The sequence below is a fragment of the Equus przewalskii genome, chromosome 1 (genome assembly GCF_037783145.1).
Source record: "Equus przewalskii isolate Varuska chromosome 1, EquPr2, whole genome shotgun sequence".
NCBI classification, from domain to species: domain Eukaryota; kingdom Metazoa; phylum Chordata; class Mammalia; order Perissodactyla; family Equidae; genus Equus; species Equus przewalskii.
In genome coordinates this window covers 40,594,579-40,619,369 of record NC_091831.1, presented here as the reverse complement: position 1 = coordinate 40,619,369, position 24,791 = coordinate 40,594,579, and the positions used below count along the sequence as shown (strand labels likewise).

Below are 24,791 nucleotides of genomic sequence, written 5' to 3'. Positions count from 1 at the left end.
CATAAGGATGTATTTATTGGCTTATATAACCCTGAAAGCTCTGGCCTGGATGTGGATGCTTAGCAAATGTCAGGAATCTCTTTAGCTCAAGTCTCTCCTTTCCTCTGTATATACTTTTATTTTCAGGCAGGCTCTCTGCAATTAATGGCAAGGTATGACTCCTAATAGCTCCAGGTTTACATTTTGGCTGCTTTAGTAACTACAGTGGGAAGAGAGCTACAGTTTGAGAAAAATTCCTAGATTAGGTTCTGATTTACTTGGATTAGGGCGTGTACCCATCCCTATACCACACATTTTGGCCAGAGGCTTGGGGCAAATATCTGAAGCATAAGAATAGCTCCCCCACCCTCACCCCCAAACCACAGAGAGAATGATAGCATCTGAGGGGAAAGGATGCTGCACAGAGAGAAAAATACCAATTGCCTGCTTCATATTATTCTTAAAGATTCTGTGGTTCATGCACTACTATTTAATATGTTACTCTAATTAGTTTCATAGAACTGAAGCACTACAGTACTCTAAACTTTAGAGATACTTCATAGATGGGAAAAATGAGGTCAAAGAGGTTGTGATGTCTTTCAGATCACATAGTTGGTATGTGTACTATTAGTAAAACCCAGGACAGAAGGAGTAAAAAGTTTTACAATCAGACACATTTTGGTTCAGATCCTCATTTTGGACAGGATGATTATGTGCACTGGGACTGTTTCCTTATCCTTAAAATAGAGGTATTAATATCTGTCTTGTAAAGTTGTTTTAGTATTAGGGATATATGTAAAATGTCTGGCACATAGCTTATATAATACCTACTATTGTATGTTGTCATTGTAATAATAGCTGCTTCTTCTGCTGCTGCTTTTTTTTTGGTGAGGAAGATTGGCACTGAGCTAACATCTGTGTCAGTCTTCCTCCATTTTGTATGTGGGACACTGCCACAGCATGGCTTCATGAGTGGTGTGTAGGTCTGCACCCAGGATCTGAACCTGCTAACCCTAGGCTGCTGAGGCGGAGCATGCCAACTTAACCACTGTGCCACCAGGCTGGCCCCAATAATAGCTATTTTTAAAAGCCATATTTCTTCCTTTGTTGAATTACTTCCCTGTAGTAATCTTATTGTGATCATTATGAAATGTGGATTTCCAAGCTTCAAGCAAACACTATTATGTTAAAACATTTACATTATTTCTGAGTTTAAAAGTGCCAGTGAAAAGTTTACTGAAGTAGAAAATTACGTTTTTAACTGAGGAATCTAGACTGTGAATTCATCTTAGAGAAGCTGATCTGAGAGTACTGACACACAGAATATGAACAAAACATTACGTATCTTCTGGTATCTAGGTAGTATTCTGGTCTGGTAGTATTATGCCAGTATTCTAGTTTTGAAAGATGTGTATAACCTATATTTTTTAGGTCTCTGTATTTTGAGAGATTAATCTTATACAAGAGATTTACATAAAACAAGTTCATTAAAGATACATCAGGCAAATGTAGATTTCAAAAGCAGGTAACAGGATATTAGTAGCAAAGTACATTAACAGCAAAATGCATAAAATTGGATCGAGAATGTTATATATTAACTCAGGGTACACTCCACACTGAAGACTTAGCAGTTGGGAACTCTTATGTGCTAAACATAACATCAAAATATATTAAGCAAAGCTGCAAGAAATGAAAAAAAGTGACAGAAAAGCAATGATAGCAGGAATCTTTAATATATTTTAAGATCAAGAAGGTACAAAATAAGAGGATATATAGATGGCTTTAATAGTATAATAAAAAATAGCTTATAAGATGTATTTCCTTTTTTGTTTTGGTCGTTCACAAAGCCTTTACCAAGATTAATAATTCATTAGGCCAAACACAAAGAAAATCTCACCTCCAAGTAGAAATATGTAAACCCCATTCCTTGATTACAATTCAGTAGAACTAGAGATTTAAAAAAAAAGTTTAATCAAACTGAGTCAACCATTTGGAAATTTAAAACCACTTACTTAAATAATTTTGGGTCAATGAGGAAATACAAATTCATATTAGAGATTATTAAGATAATAACAGTTAGGAGAGAGGGTTTAATAAAGGTGAAAATATAAATTCGTGAGTTAGCAAACAGTAAACTATTTGAACTAATAAATACAAATACCGATTGTATGAAAATGCCAGTAAAATCAATACATCTCTTTTAAAGCCAATCAAAGGAAAAAGAAAAGGGGGGGAAAACAAAAATTAAATGGTAAGTTTGAGAAAGGAGATAAAACTACAGTGTAGAGGTGACATTAAAAATTATATTCAGGTCTATGCTAATAAATTTGAAAATTTCAATGGGAAACAGGCAATTTTCAATGAACATGTTTTCATAAATGCTTCAAGGTGAAATACAAAATCTGAATAGACCATCCAAGAATAAAAATGTGGAGGGGCCCTCAAGAAGTTCCTGGTCTTAATTGTATTTCAGGTGACTGCTATCACTTGAAGCATCAAATAATTATGTTATCTAAATTGGTCCAGGTGTTAGAAAATATATAAAACTGCCCAGGTGACTGCTTGCATAGTCCTTCTACCTTAACTTGATAAAGATAGCATATTTAAAAAGACAAAGTATAATATGGGGGAAATTAAACACTTCAGTTTGGCCCGAAGTAAGACTATGTGCAAGGGAGTTGTGAGAGGTAAGAGTAGAAAATAGATTGGACTGTATTTTTATGTTGTTATGCAACTATAGTGTGTGATAAATTTGTTCTTATTTGTATAGACACTGGGAAACCCTTTAACACTTTGAATTAATTGGTAATGTGATTAATCTTATACTTTTCTAAAATTAGTCCAAAAGTGGTGTAAAAAATAGATTGGAGAATAGATAAATCATAGGCTGATAGTCTATGATAGTCAGTTGGCTATTGCTAAATTGTAAGAGGTGACTGAACTGGAATGGCCACAGAAAACTAGAACTGGTATTTTGAGAGGTATCTCAGAGTCAAAATCTAGATTTTTGGCATCTGAATAGATGTGTAAGAATCAAATATGAGTATTCTAAATGAGGTTAACCTGTAGTTTGTCTTCCATTTTGTGTGTAGTGTGTGTGTACTGTATCTGTGTGTGTGCACACGTTTATGTATGTGTGTATATGCCACATAGTTGATATGCTGACTGATAAACCAATTTCCACCTCCACTCTGCTGCCTGCACCTTTGCTGTAGCTCTGGGGTTCCCTCATGTCTCTTTTTTATAACCCTATGTATATCTTTGCTGTCTCAGATTGTTTCCTTCACTCTAGCAGGAAGAGAGATGGCAGGATAGTATAGTGGTTGAGTATAAACTCCGGAGTTGGAGTGCTAGGGTAAAGTCCAGTTCCACTACTTATAAGGTATATGACCTTACCTCATCTATAAAATGGTATTACTAATAATACATATTTTATGAGTATTAAATTATATATTTATGAAAGCATTTAGAACAATGCAAAGAAGATGGTAAGGGCTCAATAGCAGCAGTGGTAGTGGTATAAGACGTTTTGGGCTCAGGTGCTGGAGAAAATAGTGAATATCATTGACAGAAATAACAGAGGTTGGTCCATGCAAGAATATGAAAGGTTCAATTTTTGGATATGTTGTGTTTTAAATGCTTCTGAGATTTCCAGCTAGAAATGTCCAGCCAAATGTTGGAAATTCTGGACTGGGAGTTGGCAATAAAGTCATATTGAGAGACACAGGTTTTGGAGTTGCTATATAAGATTGATAATTAAAATACTGCAGTAGATAGGATTGACATAAAGAGGGGATAGCTAAGATCAAATTTTTCAGATACAAGAAGAGAAGAAACAGCCAGTAAGGTTAGGAGAAAATCTTTAGAGAGTGTGTCCTATGACAAGCAGGGAATTTTCAAAATGGCAGCAAAAAAAATGAGAAAGATGGGACTAGGAAAATAGTAGAAAATGACCATTAGTGACCATTAAGAACTAATGATCATTAAGAAGTCAGCCTCATAATAACAGATTTTTATGAGTTAAGGAGTAGTGGCTTCTCTTTGAGAGTTTATATAAAGAGGGAGGATGATAGTTTGACAAGATCTGGGGATAGTGTTTGGTTTTTAGTCTTCGAATTGTTTGCTTGTTTTGGATAAAGGATAAGAGTTACCTGAGGTTATTATTAGGAGGAGACAGGTGGAGAAACAAGGCAAATGCCAGAGAGGAGATAATTAATAGAGTACTTGCCAAAATGGAACCTAGGTGAACATGAAGAGACGCTTTTATGAAATATTGAGAGTGAAAAGATTTTTAGATGGAAGAAGAGAGTTTTGAGAGTGTTCACACTGGATGACCTCAAAGGTTCCCAGTAAGGTAGGAACTGAATTCGTTCAGAATGATGTCTGGGACAGGATAGAAAGAAGAGAGGTGAACAAGGTCCTGAAATCATTGTGGTCAAGAGTTTAATAAGTGCATACCAGAAGAAAGACTTACTGAATGACAGAGATTTGGAATAGGTGAGGCTGAGTAAAGGCAGTGGAAAAGCGAGCTGGAAAGAACAGTGGGAGGAACTCCACATATTCTGTTCAGTCCTTCCTCCTGGTCTGTGAACGTAAGGGAATTGAAGAAGCAGTGGCTGCTTTTTGAGATGATGGCCAGGAATGTGGTGCTAACTGGACTTGAAGAATGCTAAGTTTAGCTAAAATTAGAAGGTTTTGAAAGTTATATTTGAGAAAAAATGGTTAAGAGTATAAGTAACTTTCTTCACAATTAGAGCAGAAAAGGAGAGTCGTTAGTGGTAGAACTGTACTTTGGGGGTATATAGACCAGTTTAGTGTAAAAGTTCTTGGTTAAAGAATAAAACCGATTTTTATTGGTCTTACTTTAAATGAAAAGTGGAAGTTTTGGAAAACGTGTAGTATTTTTTAATCTCCAAAAGCTCTAAAGCTCAGCCCTCTTTTCATATATAAAATAACTTTTTGAAGATGAGTAAAATGTTCTTTTCTTAGATTTTTAAAAAGAGACATTTTAAATTAGACCTTCATATTCAAGATGTTATAGGTAAAACATGCACACATAAATCATTGTTTTCAGTGTATACATTCAGGAAATATGATATTTGAAGTGTTGTAAATTGCACTGTCAGTTTGGTTTGGAAGTTTTACTCATTTCAAATTCTAAATTATAGCATGATTCATTGTATGGTTAATTAAATTTTGGTAAATGTGCATCGTGGCTACAAGAGATGGGAAGAGAGTGAGGAGGACACATTATGGTCCATACATATTTAGGTCTTCCAATTTTTTTATTTCTGTTAATCTGACCACGTTGAATTTGAAGTGCTGGAAAGCTAACAAGTAGATAAAAATGGCAAAGTTAAGATTTTTTGTTGTTAGTGCTATCTAGTTGATTCCAACTCCTACTGACCCTGTGTACAGCAGAGGGGAACTCTGCTCGATCTTTTTTGCACCATCCTCTCATCTTCCAGAGCTATAGCAGACAATGCTCTGCTGCTGTTCATTGAGTTTTCATGGCCAATTTTTTTGGAAATGAGTGGCCAAGTCCTTCTTCCTAGTCTGTCTGTCTGGAAGCTCTACTGAAACCTGTCCATAATGGGTGACCCTGCTGGAATTTGAAATACTGATGGCATAGCTTTTAGCATCACAGCAATATGCAGCCACCACAGTATGACGACTGACAGATGGGTGGTGTGGTTCCCTGACTTGGGAGATGAACTCTGTCTGCAGTGGTGAGAGTGTTGAATTTTAACCACTAGGGCTGGCTAAAAAAAGTTAAGATACAGAAACCTAATTATGCATACTTTGATAGTAAAATCAATTGAATTATTTTAAATAATTTAAATAAATAAATTTACAATTGTGCTTTCCAGTGTTTTTTTTTTAACTGTATCAGTAATTTTGGTTCAGCTTGTATTTATACATAAATTATTCATCCAGTGTTGACAATTAGCAGATTCATCATTCTTTCTCTACACATTTGCCTAGCCCTTTTTGGTAAGGATTAATTGGGTGTATAAACACCCACATTATAGATATGCTACCAATCACTTGCTACTTGAGAAAAACTAAACCTTTGAAAACATTTTAATGATTGCACACAAACATACCAAGAGTGGAGATAAAGAGAAAAATATCATCTATCGTTCCACTAAACCCCAACATATAACTTGACAACTGGTCTTCTTACAGACTCCTATTGATTTAATTTTTTATTTAATTTTATTTAATTTTTAGACTAGATAATAAATTTAGATGGTTCAACAAAGATTCCTTGCCATTCATCCATCTTCTTTCTATTTCCATGAACCTGGTTTGCAATTGTGAATTTTATCTTGATAAATATGAATAGTAAGTTGTTTGCTGAAGTGGCATTAAAAGATGTGGTATAATAAACCATTTTAAGTTTAAACACTTTTTAAATTTAGTGATAATTTTTAACATTAGTTTTTGTAGCAGCTCTTCAAAGTAATACTACTTTACTACTATTTCTTTAAGAAAATACATAGAACTAAAATTATGGCAATTCCAAAACTATACCTTAAATATAGATAGAATTTCTATATTTAATTAGCATTTGTGTAGCATTTTGTAGTTTTAGTATGCTTTTATGTAACTGCATTTACTGTTTAATCTTCATGAGAATTCTGTGAAGATCGTAGGGTATATTTTATTGTCTTCCTTTTCCTAAGGAAACAAATCAGGGTTTGCATTTTGACTGTCAGCATTCAAATCCAAGTCTTCTGATTGTATCGTTTTTGTACTGTAGCCAAAATCTTAAATCATTTTTCCTGATTTGAAATGGCTTTTATCCATTTTTTGACATTTTATTTATTGTCTGTAATAAAATCATGCTTACCTTTAAAAAAAATACTGAGAATACTACAGTGAATACCTCCATACCTGCCCTTCAACATACCTGTCTTTAAACTCACATAAGTGTACTTTATACTTTTCATTAGAGGGGAGAAAAGTATTTGTGTCCAGAGTTTTTAACACATTTGGAGATTTAGATTCCAATGATAAAGAGAAATACTGCAAATTCTTTTTTCTCTTGAGGTACTTTTGTTTAAGTTTTCTGAAAATCACTTTTAACTGTCAGACTTCTTAATGTGATTATTTGCCTTGTATTTCTGAGTTAAATGCTTGAATTTTTCTGAAGTCACATTGTGTAATAGGCAAAGAAACCATAGATAAGTGCCCTTATACCTCATTTATTCAGCATCATTAGTGAATGCATTGTTGCACACATTAGATTTTTTTCCTTTGGATTAGTCAACTGTCCCTTTTAAATACCACATGAATTAAATCTATTTTAGCATTTGTAATACTTAAGCTTTCTAAAACATTTTATATTTCCATGGTTTCTTAAAGAATTGTACGTAGTTCAGGGACATCTCAAGTACCTCTGTTATTGGACTGTTGCATACATTTATGTCAGCCACATACTCCTGTTTTTGTTGGGCTCTAAGGCCAGCATCACTTTTTGCTGCTCTATTTTTGCCTCTTAAAGGCAGTATGCTTTTATCTAGTTTGCTGATCTGATATGCTTTTGCTTGGAAAATAGGTAACCAGTTTTGTGAGGAATTGTGTGTTTAATGAAAGTCCATAAATGTGGGAAACCCTACATGTAAAGAGCACAGCTGTAGTGCAGAGGGCTTTGACAGTTATTTTGGATATGCAGTGGCCTTTGCTTATTGGGGTCATGGGTCAGAGCATTGTTGTGACCACTGAATAAATGGGGGTGTTATAATAATTGTATTTTAAGGGAGAAGAGTTATTCTGATATTTTCCTTTGTTTTGGTGTTGCTCCGATTTACTCTATTATTGAGCTGGATTTAAATATTAATCATTTAAGGTCAAATTTCTAATGCATTTATGTTCTTCACTGGGTACAACCCAGTTACCATAACAATTTAGTAAAATAACTCTAATGGAATTTTTCTTTTGAATTTGGCTTTTCTTTTTTTTCTGTCCACCAGGGAGTAACTATTCCCAGTCAGAGGCGCTATGTGTATTATTATAGCTACCTGTTAAAGAATCATCTGGATTATAGACCAGTGGCACTGTTGTTTCACAAGATGATGTTTGAAACTATTCCAATGTTCAGTGGCGGAACTTGCAGTAAGTGCTCTGAATTCTCATCCTTCCATGTATTGGAACACTTTTCTTAACATATCTAGAAGTTTATATGAAAATTTAGAGAGAAATTTACCACACTTAAAATTTATGCAAGAGTGTATATTTCTGAAGTGTCCAAACTAATTAATGAACTTAGTTGTTCACATTGAGCTAAGGAAGACAAGAGCGATGGATTTTGATGTCTTTGAAGCCAAATTATATTTTTGAAAGAAATAGTCTGTGCTGTAAGTACAGCCTAAATTCTGACCAGATGACTAAAAAACTTGCCCCATCAGAGATCCAGCATGAGGGTAGCAGTGGGATTCATCAGTTTTCTGGTGTTAGAGCAGGAACCAATTCCCTCATATCTTAGGAACACTAGATGTTGATAGTAATAGTGACAAGGACATGAAAGGAAAAAATGATAAGACATGGCAAAAGGCTGAAGTATATTAAGTGAAGAGGGTTGAGTCAAAATGTGTGGAATATTAGAGAAATCCTGGATTTAGATCCGAGTACCATTCCTAGATCTGTCATTAATGTACTGTGTAACCCTAGGCGCATCATCTACCTATCTTTGTGTTTGCTCATCCATAAGATGAAGATATTTTGAAATCTGAAACTTCCTAGATAAATACTAAATAGAGATTGTCATTGATGTCTGCCTCTAATTTATCTTTCTTACCCTCACCTCTCTACACCTACCTCAGTTATGCTGATCCTGTTCTGATTCTCTCCTATTCTTGGCCAAAGGTTCTTAGCTAGACTGATAGGAACCTCAATTAATACCTAGACCGAAAGCAGTTAGTCAAGGGAGAATGCATGGAGGGAAGTTTTATCCAGCTCTGTGAAAAACCAAACTGTTGCTGCTTTTTTCTGTAACAGAGTTTTATATTAGTTTCTGCCTTGAAAGTGATCACTCAAGTTTTCATGTTTTGAGAAATATATTTTATTTACTTAGAGTGCAGTTTCACAGTTTCCAGTTAACATACCGCTACATTATTTCTTTTAATACCTGTAATAATATTTCAGTGTTATTTTGCAATTTGTTAGTGATTTTAGTTATTAGCTTTGATTTTTGCTTCTTGAAGATATTTATATAATTAAAAAATTTGGATTCCTAAATTAATTTATAGTTAGGAAATTAATTTCTTGATATTATTTATCTTTGTCAGATAGATGTGATCACCCTCATCAGATCTTTCCTGTGTTTTTAGAGCAAGGCAACATTATCTCAGACCACAGATTTTAATACAGCATGTTAAGGGCTTCTAAGAGACTTCATTGATGCGCTTGTCATCTCAGTACAATTATAAAACTGCTGAGTGCAAGCACTGGGCTGTCAGAGATGGTTGACATAGGAACTTAATAGATTTATACAAGCGTAGAAAAACTCATGCTCTTCCTATTGGCTAGGTATCAGTGAAAGAGCCAAAAGAAAGATATAAAGTATTAGAGAGATAATAAAGGAGAGAGAACATTCAGTTCAATAATCTTAATCTAGTATAATTTTTTTCACATTGGCCTCTCTAGCAAAAATCTCCTATTGGCTCTTTCTGCCTACCTTCGTTTAAACACTGGGGTTTTTTTTGGTCTCTCAGTATTACATTTAGACTGCTAAAGTTACTGACTATTAAAATCTTTTTAATCTTTACTAATTTTCCAGTTCTCTGTTTATGCACTGTAATTTAATGCTATGTAATGAAGCTGTATAATAAGTAATATATAATTAAATTGGAGCTTGTATGTATAAATTATAAATGGCATATTCAGAAAAAGAAAAAATTTTAGGGGGTTGTTGAATAAGTTTTGTGAAGGAAGTCCATCTCTTGATTGAACGTTGGAGAAAGCGTACAGTTTAGATTGGCATTAAAACTGAAGGAGGTTTTCATATAGGCAATAGGAAATAGCTTGATTGAAGCACAGTAGGAGGAAATGAGCTGGACAAGAAATGTAGAGACAGAGAATGGAAAAGGAATGGAATGTGTTCCTGACTGTTCGAGGACCCTGAATGGGGATATTGGACTTGATTTGATAAATACTACAGTGTCAGTGATAATACTAGAGGCTTAAGCTGCATTTTTAAGTACAGTTGTCTAGAAAGTAGTGACTGAAAGAGGAAAAAGATGGTGGAAAGGAAGCCAGTCATGTGGCTTGCTTTGTGCCAGATGTGCTTTGTTAGGCCAGTCAAATAGCATTTGATTAATTTTTCTTTTGCCATTTATATCTGAAGTTTTTGTCAAAATTTTGATCCTGGTCAGGTGAATAATTCACAAAAATGGGAAGAAAGAAAAGTGAATCTGAGACTTGGAGACATGAATGTTGATATTTTGCTTTTAAACATATTTCAAATCAGGTGAAGGTGAGCTGTTTACATGAAGATAGTGGGTATTTGAAAGTATGATTTTGAATCCTAGGTGAGAGAAGTGAGACGTAGTAGTTAAGCCTTTCATCTAACTATGATGTGGGGCTAGAGCATGGGAAGGCTCAGAGGGAAACAGGGTGAGGACTGAGACAAGGGGAATTGCAACAGTTTGGGTTTAAGAGGAAGAAGAGGAATTAGTGAGGGAAACAAAACTTGTGGTGAAAATAAAGTATCTTCTAGAGTTCTCAGGGGTTATCAAACTTTTTCTTACTTGATTATTTTCTTAGTATTTCTAAATAAAGGAAAAGTTACTGTATTTTATATATCTAAAAGGATTAAAAAATGTTAATAAAAGATGATCAGTGTGATTTTCTCTTAATACATCAGTATGCAGGAAAATTTAACTCTGGTTTTTGTTTACTAGGTATTGATCTTGTCATTTCTTTAGAACACAGTCAGTCATATCAAAGGATATGTGTCAGAATTGTGCCTTAGAAGTCAACAAAATCATACTAATGTTGGACTTCTGATAAATTGCATCTTATATATCTAAAATGTGAAATTCATATGGTAAAGAAAATTATTTTCTTTAGTGATTTAGGAAATCTTTTTTATTAAAACTTTTTAGTGTAGTTTCTTGGGGAAATTCTAAGTAACACTGATTTGTAATTAGTTTATGAATTGTTTATACAGTTGTAAAGTTCTTGAAGATACACATTTTAGATGTAGGTTAGTTGAAATCTGGGTTATATAGTTAATTTGATTTTTAAAGTCCTAAAATCAGAATTATTAGATTCTGAATTAGTGGAATTTGAATTAATAAGATTACAAAACGTTTTCATCCTGGTTGATTATCACAGCTTTGAAATCATAACTTGTTTGCTTCTTCAAACTAGACTTCCTAGTGAAATTTTCAGTATCACATAAAGTCTTGTAAAATGGCCCATTGTACTTTGAATCTTTAGTCAAGGAAGTGAAAATTATTGAGAGATTGTTAGTGTAATGTTTCTCTTTTTTGGAGTGCCTTTTTCTCATGATAAATGGCTCACAAATCCGTATTTGAATAACCACACATGCTTTTATCAAACCTCCAGTTTATTATATGATTACTGATATTGCTTTAGATATTACACAGATGAGCCAGTAAGTGTATATTAAACTGGAAAATTCATTTAGCTTGGATAAGCTTTTTGCCTTGTTATCAGTTGTTGGTCACATTGATAAAGAATATGATAAAGAATATAATTTTTTCCCCCATCTTCAAGGCTGATGCCTTTTGGTGCTGAGAATTTTTATGTCTGTATGTCTATATCTACCTGTCTGTCTATCTAATATATATATAAATATCATGCACTTTATGCAAGCTTATATTTCAACTTCTTGATTGTCTTGGCATGTTTCCTTCAAGACCTGCTTCTTACCTCTTAAGGTTAATCACGTTCTTTTTTAATGAACTCTTGAGTTTTTTAGTTCAGTGTACTACGAATGAATTACACTTTGTCAAATTATTTAGGTAACTTAAAGTTTTTAAAGTCCTAGGATTTTAATATTAATGTCTTTAATTTCTATTGTTAATGTCATTAGGTATAAATGTATTTATGAGTAGATTTAAAGAATAAAATATATAATCCTTCCCTTTCCATACTTTACTATCTTTTAGTTGAATTGCTAATATATAAGCGTGATACATTTTGAGAGGTCGTATTTTACCAGTTACTTTAAAACAGACATGGGCCAAAGCCAAAACGCCTGTTACTGAAAATGGGGTGTGTTTTGGAGGGGAGGGGGCTTGCGCTGCAATTTGTACTTGATGTCTGTTGCATTTCTTTGCAGACATTTCAGATTTCTTTCTTCTTGCTTTTCATGATGATGGCTTTATATACCTTTAAAAAATAAAATGTGAGCTATAGGTAAAATGAATGATGGCTAATATTTTTATAAATATTGGAGCTTGTGTTTATGGAATTTATTATAACTTTTATAGATTATGTTCTCTTTCTTTTTGTGAACATGTAATGATTTGTATTTTGTAGTTTTTGTTACATGATAGAAATTTTAAAATACTGCAGTAAAAAGGTGCCTTTTGTCAAGTTCATAAATGTGCCAGAAAATTATTTTAGTTTGCTTAAAGTAATTTATATTAGATTTTTAACATCATTTCAATGTTAAAGTTTGATGTTACTGTGGTTCTAGAAGTCTAATCTTGGGACTTACTAATTATGAAATAGAGAACCTTATGTTGAAGGTTCAAACTAGGGAAATCTTGTACTAATTATATTTTTTACCTGATTTATTTCCATTGATTTGTTTTAGATCAAGGTTACAGACGGTGAATTACTATTTTTTGTATATTGCTAATATTAATCATTACAATAGTTTTTGACAGTTTGGCAGTTAAAGGCATTTCCTGTGAAATGATACTACTATGTATTTAACCTGCAGATCCTCAGTTTGTGGTCTGCCAGCTAAAGGTGAAGATATATTCCTCCAATTCAGGACCCACACGACGGGAAGACAAGTTCATGTACTTTGAGTTCCCTCAGCCGTTGCCTGTGTGTGGTGACATCAAAGTAGAGTTCTTCCACAAACAGAACAAGATGCTAAAAAAGGTTTGCACTTTACTTTTATTGGGAAAAATATCCAAAATAGCCATACCTTTAATAGTAACTTCAGATCTTTTGCTTAAAGCATTTGGCAGAAATAATTCTGTAAGGAGAGATTAAAAGATATATTTTATTTTATGATTGACAGCTAGTGAATTATAATTGATTTTCTATTAGATCTGCACATGCTTTGCTTATTATGGCATTGAGAGCCCTTATAATGGTAAATAATCCTATTAGGAAGAAAAGGCCACATGGCATTATAATTTGAGATGAATTTTCCTTACCTTGGGTTATACAAAGAAATTTTGTGAAACTATTAAAGATTGCATACATACTCCATTAAATCAGTTATAATCCTCTTAGGAAGGATGATTAATTAACTGAGAAGAAGTTAGCATGGGACCAAGAGTTGGAAAAAATTTGGTCTGTATGTATAAATAAGATCTGTTCCGTGGTGTTGTGTAATTACACAAACCACTTATCCCCTATTTTGGTTTATGTTTCTTGAGACTGAGTCATTTTATATTTAGCTTCCTCAAATTTACTGAGTATTTCAATTTTTAGCTAAGAGAGAAATAGGTATGGAGAGGAAGTAATAAAGAATGAAAAAATTTGGTATTATTTAAATATGCAGGTTTAGAAAGTTAGTGAGGTTTGCCTCTTACTGAGCTATATTTAGAGAATGCAAGAGTTCATTTTAAAACAAACTATCTTGGTTTAAAATATTAAGTGTGAACATTTAAGGTGAGCCTAAGGTGCAAAACTTTTAGATAGTAGTGAACAAAAACACTGGCTTTTGTATATTGTTACTGCCTCGTTAAACATACTAAATAGTGTATTGCCAATCTGTAGGCATTCTCAGTAATAGGATTGATTATTTTCCTGATGTTTAGCTTTTTTTCATTTTTGAAAGAAAATAAGAGGAAGTTTCATTTACTACAAAATTTTTAAACCCTACTTTGACTTACCAGAAGAAATATAATTTCCTTTATCCAGAATCCAAGTAGCTGGAAAATCACAAAATGTTAAACTTACATTTTCACCAGAAACCTATTTCCTACCTCTTCTGTACAAATAAAAGTTAAATATATCTCCATAACTTTGAAAAATTATTTTTCAGTAACCTAAGAAGTGTTAGCGAATGTTTTAAAATTAAGATAAATAATTTTTTTCTTCTGTTCATTGTAAGACTGGTACACATAAAATTTTATACTTTGCTTTTAAAAATAGGCATGTACATCACTAGTCCTCTCTACCTTTAGGAATGTGCTAGTTCTTGTTTCAGTTATCATTTATGTATTACATTAACACATGTAAAATTGAAGATTAGATTAAATGTTTATAATACGTTTATCTTGGATTACTTTACATATATTTTCATTTCATGTGATTTTTCCTGCCTGTTAGAAATATTTGCCGTGATTTAAGCAAAAACAGTTTTAGTATAATCAGCACATATATGGCATCGACAGTTTTGGAAATTTAAATATTATAGCTTATTTTTTTCTGACTCTAAGTGAAATATATATGTAGTTCCTAACTCAATGACTTGGCCAAAATAATTGAAATTAACAAGTATTTTTAAAAAGAGTTACATATAAGATTGCTTTGCTAGGTACTATTAAAAGATACAAAGACATTTAAAACATAAGATACTTAAGGGTCTTACCATCTCCGTGGGTGAAAAAAAACTTGAAGATAAATTACAATTAAAAGATTTAAATGGCAGTTTAAGGCACCAGTTAAGATGTCATAAGGCTGTACGTCATTAATTGTCAAATGACCCATACAGGTCATATTCTAGTAATTAAGAGAAGAGAGAGATCATTTTCTATGTTGATCAAGAAAGGTTTGAAGTGAAGGTTTTTGATTAACAAGATCTCATATTATTAGTAAGTAGTGATTCTTTTTTACAAATAGACATTTTATAACATATAAAAAAGTCAGAAGTACTTACCTGCCTACCATATTTTATTATGAAAATTTTGAAACATACATTGTCATGTAAGAAACTGGAGTTACTTAATGTTTGTATTGCCATAAGTAAAATGTGTCTGCCTTACTTTATGGGGAAGTTATACTGATATTTTAAGAACTTTTGTTGAAGTAAGTTTTGTAATAGATAGCTTGTTGAAATGTAGAGAAAATTAAATCCATTTCTGAATTTTTTTATATGTACATACATATAAACTCAAAACATTTTTTAAAGCTAATATTAGACTAGAAAGGAGATACTTTACTTAAAGTTTTAAGACAAAAGTAAGTTATCTTAGAACTTGTAGAATTACATTTTTGGTCTAAAATTTGAATAAAAGAAAAATCATTTGTGAATTTGATGCAGCAGGTAACCTACAGATTGCCAAGTATTAGTCTTTGTGTTTACCTTTATTCAAAATATCAAATAACTTATGGCTTATTTTGTTGACTTCTTGGGGCAAATGTTGAATATAGGTGATGGATATATATATATATATATTTAAATTTAAAATCTTTTTTTTTTTAGGACAAAATGTTTCACTTTTGGGTAAATACATTCTTTATACCAGGACCAGAGGAAACCTCAGAAAAAGTAGAAAATGGAAGTCTATGTGATCAAGAAATTGATAGTATTTGCAGTATAGAGCGTGCAGATAATGACAAAGAATATCTAGTACTCACTTTAACAAAAAATGATCTCGACAAAGCAAATAAAGACAAGGCCAACCGATACTTTTCTCCAAATTTTAAGGTCAGTTAAAAACATTTTGAGGAGTTGGTGTGTGGCTCTGTGTGTGTCTTTGTTTTATTCTAGGTTTATAGCTGGTGAAGGATTTGCTTGACTAATTTTTGAATTAAATTAAGTATTATTTAGAAGGAATATTTATCTATCAGTTACCTAACAAAATCCAGGATGCACACAGAGTCCAAAAACTGTGTTTTCCTTACCCTGTTCTTGGTTAGTGTTTGGTGAAATCTGGGGCAGAGGTTGGGGAGGGGAGTTAAGTAAGTGAGAAATGAAGTAGGCATGGGGGGAGTGTAAGGGAACTCAGTTATTTGGGAATGAGTCTTAGGGAATATTCTTACTGCTTCCACTCTTATCCCCATCCAATTTATTCTCAACCCCTTGGAGTGATCTTAAAAATAGACTTGATTGTGTCACTCTTGCTTACACTTTTTAAAGACCTTGTGGTTTTTCGATATGATCTACAAGGACCTGCATAATTTAGCACAGGCCTACCTCTTACATCAACTCTAGCCACATTCTCTCCCACCTCCCTACGATCCACCCATACTGGTCTCTCTTCATTTCTTCAGAATGCTGAACTCTTCTCCAGTCTTTCCAATTCTTTTCCTTTTCCCTGTACCTCTCTACCCTCAGCCTTTCCTCTGCCCTTCACATGACTGTCTTTCTCAAATTTTAGCCTTAGCTTCAATCTCGTTTGCTCTGAAAGGCCTTCTCTGATCATCCTCCCCTGCTATTCCCTTTTTAAAACTCTGTCTACTTCCTTTGTATTCTGAAATTGTATGATTTATTTTACTTTTACCTATAGTGTGTGTGTGTCTATTTCTGTTTCTAATTATAAATAAGAATTCTCTGCATTAAAAAATCTGACATGTAAACATTCCCAAATGGTGGTTTGCTGTTTTTTACCCTTTCCTTTTTCTTATTCTACTTGATTCCCCCCTTTCCTTTAACCTGCCCTCCTCCATTCTCTTTTTAGATTTTCTTACTTTTTGCTTCATTTCATTTTTATATCATGTAACAACCTAACCATAGCTCATAAAAATATTGCTAGTAATAATAAAAATAAAGGGCGTGCTACATATTTTAAGTGAAAATAGATCCAGTATTAAGTGCCTTTAGATCTTATTTCTTTTAAGTGTTTATTTACTTATTTTTTTGATGAGGAAGCTTGGCCCTGAGCTAACATCTCTTACCAATCTTCCTCATTTTGCTTGAGGGAGATTGTCACTGAGCTAACATCTAAGCCAGTCTTCCTCAATTTTGTACGTGGGACATCGTCTCAGCATGGCTTCATGAGTAGTGCATAGGTCAGCACTCGGCATCCAAACCCGTGAACCCTGGGCTGCCAAGTGGAGTGTGCTAGCTTAACTGTTACGCCACTGGCCTGGCCTCTCTTTTTAAGTGTTTTGAAATGCCTTTTAGAACCCACAGTTTTCCATTCACTTTCTTTTCTCCAAATCTGCATTTTCCTCAATCATTAGTTTAAAGTGTGGCTTCCTCTAGTTTTATTGTTTTCTATTTTAGTGTTACAAGAGGTTTTATATTTGTGATTACAAATAAAAACTATTTCAATTATCAATAAATATTATATAATGGTAAGTGCTATGACAAAATAAACAGAGTTAGGATAGAGAACGATCTTAGTGTGTTTTTTAGCTGGATGATTAGAGAAGGCCTCTCCAAGCAGGTGACATGTAATAAAAGACCTAAATGAAGTGAGGGAGCTATACAAATATTCATGAAAAGATGCAAAAGCCATGAGATAGAAATGGGCTTGGTATATTTAAGGAGCAATACATAAGAAATCATTTTAACTAAAGCACACCAGTCTAAGTGTGAAGACTAATACTAGAGTGTTTTCAGTGCGAGAAAGATGTAATCTGAATTTTGTCTTTGAAAGTTCACTCTGTCCACTCCTTTAAAATATAGACTGGAGAGGAAAGTAGGGAGAGGGGGCAAGTATGCAAAGCTGAGAGATTGGTTAAGAGGCTGTTGCGGTGGTTTAGTTCAGATGAGAGGTGGTGGTTGCTTGGACTAGAGTGAGGCAGTGAGGGGTAATGAGAAGCTGTCAGATTAGGCATATATGGTATTTTGATAATAGAAGTAGAAGGATGTACTGATGGCTGGATGTTGGATGTAAGAGAAGGAGAAGAGCTCATCATGACTCTTGGTTAATGGGGGAGGAACTCTAGATAGGATAGAATGAGTAAGGGATTTGAACTCAGATCTAAGTCCCACATCTACCGCCTACTAGATATATGTGGCCTTTGGCAAGTTTCCTAACCTTTCTGGGCTTTAGCTTCTTCCTCTTTATAATAGAAATACCTGCCTTGCAGAGTTGTTTTGACAGTTGTTTCAGCTATGCCTGTAAAGGCTCTTGGTCCACTATTTACACCACTGTATGATAACTTTCTTCTCCTTCCTCCTGTTAGGTGAAGTTTTTAGGGCTAATGGGATCCTAACATCATTGTTGATCAGTATTTTGTGTAGTATAGTATTTTTTTGGTATTGTTTGTATCAGAGAACACATTGTGTTTTAGACAAGTAGTAAGTGAAACGTTCTTTTGGAACTCAACTATTTGTAAATTGAATTTTGTGATTGAAAATATATTATGTGAACTATTGATGAACTTCAATCTCAGTGCATTTCTTTTATAGAAATATTTAGTTAATGCTTGCAGTTTATGCTTATTAAAAAAATAGTATAGGGCCAACCCCAGTGGCCTAGTGGTTAAGTTCAGCAGTCTGGATTTAGTTCCTGGGTATGGACCTACGCCACTTGTCTCTGAGTAGCCATGCGGATGTTAGCTCAGGGTGAATCTTCCTCAGCAATAAATAAATAAATAAATAAATAAATAAATAAAATAGTATATTAACATCTCAGTTTATCTTTTCAGTATATAATAAGAAAGAAAATGTAGGAAATCTTAAGAAGGTGGTCATTTAAAAGGGATCTGCCTTTAAAAGATTGTGTTTGTCATAGTACTTAAAAATGAATCTGCTAATCAGATTTATGGATTTTCCATTTAAACTTTCTCTTCTTTCTCTAGGTGAAGCTGTACTTCACAAAAACAGTAGAGGAGCCATCAAATCCAGAGGCTAGCAGTTCAACTTCTGTAACACCAGATGTTAGTGACAATGAACCTGATCATTATAGATATTCTGACACCACTGACTCTGATCCAGAGAATGAACCTTTTGATGAAGATCAGCATACACAAATTACAAAAGTCTGAATTTTTTTTTTTTATCAAGAGGGATAAAACTCCATGAAAACAAACTTGAATAAACTGAAAATGGACCTTTTTTTTTAATGGCAATAGGACATTGTGTCAGATTACCAGTTATAGGAACAATTCTCTTTTCCTGACCAATCTTGTTTTACCCTATACATCCACAGGGTTTTGACACTTGTTGTCCAGTTGAAAAAAGGTTGTGTAGCTGTGTTATGTATATATCTTTTTGTGTCAAAAGGACATTTAAAATTCAATTAGGATAAATAAAGATGGCACTTTCCCATTTTATTCCAGTTTTATAAAAAGTGGAGACAGACTGATGTGTATACGTAGGAATTTTTCATTTTGTATTCTGTCACCAACTGAAGTGGCTAAAGAGCTTTGCGATATACAGGTTCACATCCTACCCCTTTGCACTTGTGGCAACAGATAAGTTTGCAGTTGGCTAAGAGGAGTTTCTAAGAGATTTTGCTACATTCTAATGCATGTATTCGGGTTAGGGGAATGGAGAGAATGCTCAGAAAGGAATATATTTTATGCTGGACTCTGGACCATATACCATCTCCAGCTATTTACATGCACCTTTCTTTAGCATGCTACAGTTATTAATCTGGACGTTTGAGGAATTGGCCGCTGTCACTGCTTGTTGTTTGTGCATTTTATTTTTTTTAAGCATATTGGTGCTAGAAAAGGCAGCTAGAGGGAGTGAATCTGTATTGGGGTACAGGAATGAACCTTCCACAACATCTTAAGAATCCACAAATGAAGGGATATAAAAATAATGTGGTCATAGATAGGAAACACAGCAACAATGACTTAACCATATAAATGTGGAGGCTATCAACAAAGAATGGGCTTGAAACATTATACAAATTGACAATGATTTATTAAATATGTTTTCTCAATTGTAATGACTGCTCCATCTCCTGTGTAATCAAGGCCAGTGCTAAAAGTCAGATGCTATTAGTACCTACATCAGTCAACAACTTACACTTATTAGTTTTCAATCATATACCTGCTGTGGATGCTTCATGTGCTGCCTGCAAGCTTCTTTTTTCTCAATAAATATAAAATATTTTGTAATGCTGCACAGGAAATTTCAATTTGAGATTCTACAGTAAGCAGTTTTTTTTCTTTAAAGATTTATGATGCACTTATGCAATCCAATAGCTGTCAGCCGTTCCACCCTTTTGACCTTACACATTCTATTACAATGAGTTTTGCAGTTTTGCACATTTTTTAAATGTCATTAACTGTTAGGGAATTTTACTTGAATACTGAATACATATAATGTTTATATTTAAAAGGACATTATTTGTGTTAAAAAGGAAATTAGAGTTGCAGTAAATTTTCAACACTGCACAAATAATAAGGCATTTACTTTTTCAATAGAAATTGTCCCACATAATGCTTTTATCAAGTTGCTATTGAAAGAATAGATTTTTTTTTTAATGTGCAGTGTTGAATCATTTCTTCATAGTGCTAGAGTTAGGACTAGGGCTTAAATTTCACTTCTTAAATATCATATATTTGATATGCCCAGACTGCATATGATTTTAAGCAGAGTACAACTACTATTGTAAGGCTAATGTGAAGATATGATTAAAAAGATTTTCCCCCCAGAAATTTGGTGTCTTTCAAATTATACCTTGACCTTGAAACATTTGAATATCCAGCCAGTTTATTTCTTAATGTTGTAAAATCTCATTTTCAATAACTTATTGGTGCTGAAATTGTTCACTAGCTGTGGTCTGACCTAGTTAATTTACACACACAGATTGCATAGGACCTACTAGAGCAGCATATATAGAGTTTGATGGCAAATAGATGAGGCAGAACTTTATCCAAAATATTCTTAGTAAATAATGTTGACATGTTTTCCATACCTCGTCAGTTTCATTCAACAAATAAAATTTTTAAATTTTTTAACAAAGCTCTTAGGATTTACACATTTATATTTAAACATTGAGATATAGAAAATTAATTGATTGCTCATAAGTTAAATTGGTAAAGTTAGAGACAACTATTCTAAGATCTCACCATTGAAATTTATATGCCACCTCTTTCATAAAAGCTGAAAATGAAAATCAACTATTCGTATTTTGAAGATAGTTATTAATACTGTTATTTGTTACAGTTTTGGGCACAGAGTATTGAAACATAACTTGTATTGTTCCAATATATAATATGGAGGGCCAGGTCATAAATAATGACATTATAATGGGCTTTTGCACTGTTATTGTTTTTCCTTTGGAATGTGAAGGTCTGAATGAGGGTTTTGATTTTGAATGTTTCAATGTTTTTGAGAAGCCTTGCTTACATTTTATGGTGTAGTCATTGGAAATGGAAAAATGGCATTATATATATATTATATATATAAATATATATTATACGTACTACTCTCCTTTATTTCAGTTACCATCCCCATAGAATTTGACAAGAATTGCTATGACTGAAAGGTTTTCGAGTCCTAATTAAAACTTTATTTATGACAGTATTCATAATTAGCCTGAAATGCATTCTGTAGGTAATCTCTTTGAGTTTCTGGAATGTTTTCTTACTTAGACTTTTTGGATGTGCAGCCGCTTACATGTCTGAAGTTACTTGAAGGCATCACTTTTAAGAAAGCTTACAATTGGGCCCTGTACCATCCCAAGTCCTTTGTAGCTCCTCTTGAATATTTTTTGCCATAATTATTAAAGGGTAGTTGAATAAATAGCATCACCATTCTTTGCCGTGGCACAGGTTATAAACTTAAGTGGAGTTTACCGGCAGCATCAAATGTTTCAGCTTTAAAAAATAAAAGTAGGGTACAAGTTACATGTTTAGTTCTAGAAAATTTGTGCAATATGTTCATAACGATGGCTGTGGTTGCCACAAAGTGCCTCGTTTACCTTTAAATACTGTTAATGTGTCATGCATGCAGATGGAAGGGGTGGAACTGTGCACTAAAGTGGGGGCTTTAACTGCAGTGTTTGGCAGAGTTGCCTTCTACCCTGCCAGTTCAAAAGTTCAATCTGTTTTCATATAGAATATATATACTAAAAAATTTCAGTCTGTTAAACAGCCTTACTCTGATTCAGCCTCTTCAGATACTCTTGTGCTGTGCAGCAGTGGCTCTGTGTGTAAATGCTATGCACTGAGGATACACAAAAAAATATGATGTGTACAGGATAATGCCTCATACCAATCAGATGTCCATTTGTTATTGTGTTTGTTAACAACCCTCTATCTCTTAGTGTTATAAACTCCACTTAAAACTGATTAAAGTCTCATTCTTGTCATTGTGTGGGTGTTTTATTAAATGAGAGTATAATTTAAATTGCTTAAATTCATTGAAATTTTAAATAATGGGCAGCCAAATGTGATTAAGTTTTCTGTAAATTGTTTTTCTGCTGTCCTTCAAAGCCTACAATTATAAAACCATGGGCCTTTGTTAACTTAGGAGTAGAGTATCAGTCTACTCATCTTTAAGAGAGGCAGTAATTTTGTAGGGCTTTAGCCAACATTTAAATTGTTTTAAGCACGTTAAGTAACATTCTAATCCTGAAAAAGTTCAAGATTCTTGAAAAATTGTGCATATATATGTATGTATTTTTTTTACTAAGTCAGATGTCTGAAAATAACTCCTCAGAATGGATTTGATACTCCAGATCTCAATTTGTGGCTTTTCCATTCTTTATGATTCTGTAGTCTGCCATCAATATGTGGGAAACTTCATTTACTCATGTGACTTGTGCCATTTAAAAACTGATATTCCAGAATAGTCTAAAGGACTTTGTGTACCTGAATTTAATCTTGTTATTTCTAATATTCTTAAAAGCTTAAAGACTAAGGCATATCCTTTCAACCAAGCATAGTAAGGTAATAAGTGAAAGCGTAGCTTGTACAGACATTTTGAAAATAAAGCAAACCATTTATGGAACAGTGGAATTTAATGTTATTTCAAGTTTACGTTTTCTCCATGTGACTTTTTAAAAGTGTGAATAATGTATAATCTAAAAAAGTATGAGAAGTGTGTGTGTACACACACACATTTTTTCTCTTTAGGTATCTTAAGTATGGTTGAAAACTATACTGGAGTCTAAAATTTGTCTGTTTTTTAAGAAGATCTTGGTCATGTCTGAAAATAGGAATTTACTGGCAGTTTTGTTTTTAATGGCATATTCTCACTACACTGTAGTTTGAGCTAGTTGGGTTAAATGAATGCCATCACCATTTCCATTGAGAATTTAAAAATCACCAGTGTTTAACATGCAGGCTTCCAAAGGCTTACAAAAAATCAAGACCCTTAAATCTAGTTAATTTGCTGCTAACGTAAAACTCTTTTTGTTCTTTTATTCTTGCCAGATGATTAGTCACACGTCTGAAACTTCATCTTAAATGGCTTAAGTTTTGATTAGCAGTGCTGTTACTAGTGCAGAGAGAAATGTTTGTGAATGGAAATAATAGTAAATATTCAATCAAACTGGTATAAGGACAGTACCTAAACAACTAGCAAAAAAGATAATAGAGAAAAATATTTTAAAACTTTTAAAGATGTTAGAGACTGATTTTCCTATAGAATTATATGGCTATAGGAAGCCTAATGATTAAGTTGCTTGTCAGTTGTTCTAAATTTTAGAGCAAATCTATTCTTTTATGACCATGATCTTGCTATTTTTTCATCTTTCAGGAGATCTTCCTTCTTAAAGGCATATCAGAATGTAGATAGCCACCCTGACAAATTCATATTGGTTGGTAGCTTTAAAAGTTTGCAATGTGAAGACAGGAAAGGATAAATAAAGTAGTTTCATTGGTGGTAATACTTTTTGGTTCTTAAGTTACCTATTTTGAGAATACTTTCTCATAACAAAGTAATCACAATCCCGTCTGGAGACACAGCCATTATTAATGCTTTAGTGACTATACAATCATTTTTTCTGTATATTCATGTATATATTTTCTTTAAAAAATGAAATTTGTACTGTGCATACTCTCAAAGCCTTTAAGCTTATTATTTCTATCATGGATTTGTAGAATGTTCATTTACATTAGAAAATGGACAGTGATTTGATCCTAACGCTACAGATGCAGATCATGTGTGATTATTGAGAGCTCCTTCCAATTCAGTGGGTTGGTTCATCATGAATGTTTAAATATCGCTAGCATCAGGATGATATATGTCCAAGTAAAGAAAACTGTTACATTTATTTAGTGTAGACAAGCTTAACATTGTAGATATTTCTCTTCAAAAACCATTTTAAATATTTGCATTTTGAAATTATGTGTCAAATAGTTAAACAGAATGTGTGAAACACTATATTACTAGTTAACTTCATCATCACCTTTCTCTTTCCCTTATAGGTTGGAAAAGAAGGATGAACTTTTCAGTTTTTATAGTTCCCAAACAGTTGCTCAATTTAGAGTGAATTAGTTTAACACCTGCAAAAAAAGAAGAAAAGCTACTGCTGGTTTATCACTTAGTTGTCTTTAAATCTGTGTGCTCATGTGATTTCCATCACATCAAAAACAATATTTCATGAATGGTTCACATTTAGCTCTGGAACATGTTTAGTGTAATGGTGAGCTTATAACAGTACCTGTAACTTTTTTGACAGTTATTTGAGAATTTTGGTGAAAAAAAAATTTAGCTGGAGGGCAGTACCTAGCTTATGAACCAGTGTATTGATATTTCAAGAACACTTTTACATATATGAGTGAAGTCAACTGCCGTCTTTGAGCATTACCACATTTTAAAATAAAGCTGCATATTTTTAAAT

General features: G+C 33.2%; 1 protein-coding gene across 2 annotated transcripts in view; it reads left to right on the top strand.

Annotated features, from left to right (window-relative positions):
* PTEN (phosphatase and tensin homolog) overlaps window positions 1–20,132 on the top strand; it is an 84,930-nt gene extending 64,798 nt beyond the window's left edge. For both annotated transcript variants that reach the window (XM_008536064.2, XM_008536065.2), the window contains 4 exons: window positions 7,959–8,100; window positions 12,905–13,071; window positions 15,572–15,796; window positions 18,844–20,132. In XM_008536064.2, the coding sequence (XP_008534286.1) occupies window positions 7,959–8,100; window positions 12,905–13,071; window positions 15,572–15,796; window positions 18,844–19,029 (720 nt within the window). In that variant the 3' untranslated portion in view covers window positions 19,030–20,132. The remainder of the gene's footprint in view (window positions 1–7,958; window positions 8,101–12,904; window positions 13,072–15,571; window positions 15,797–18,843) is intronic.
* The last annotated feature ends 4,659 nt before the right edge of the window (window positions 20,133–24,791 follow it).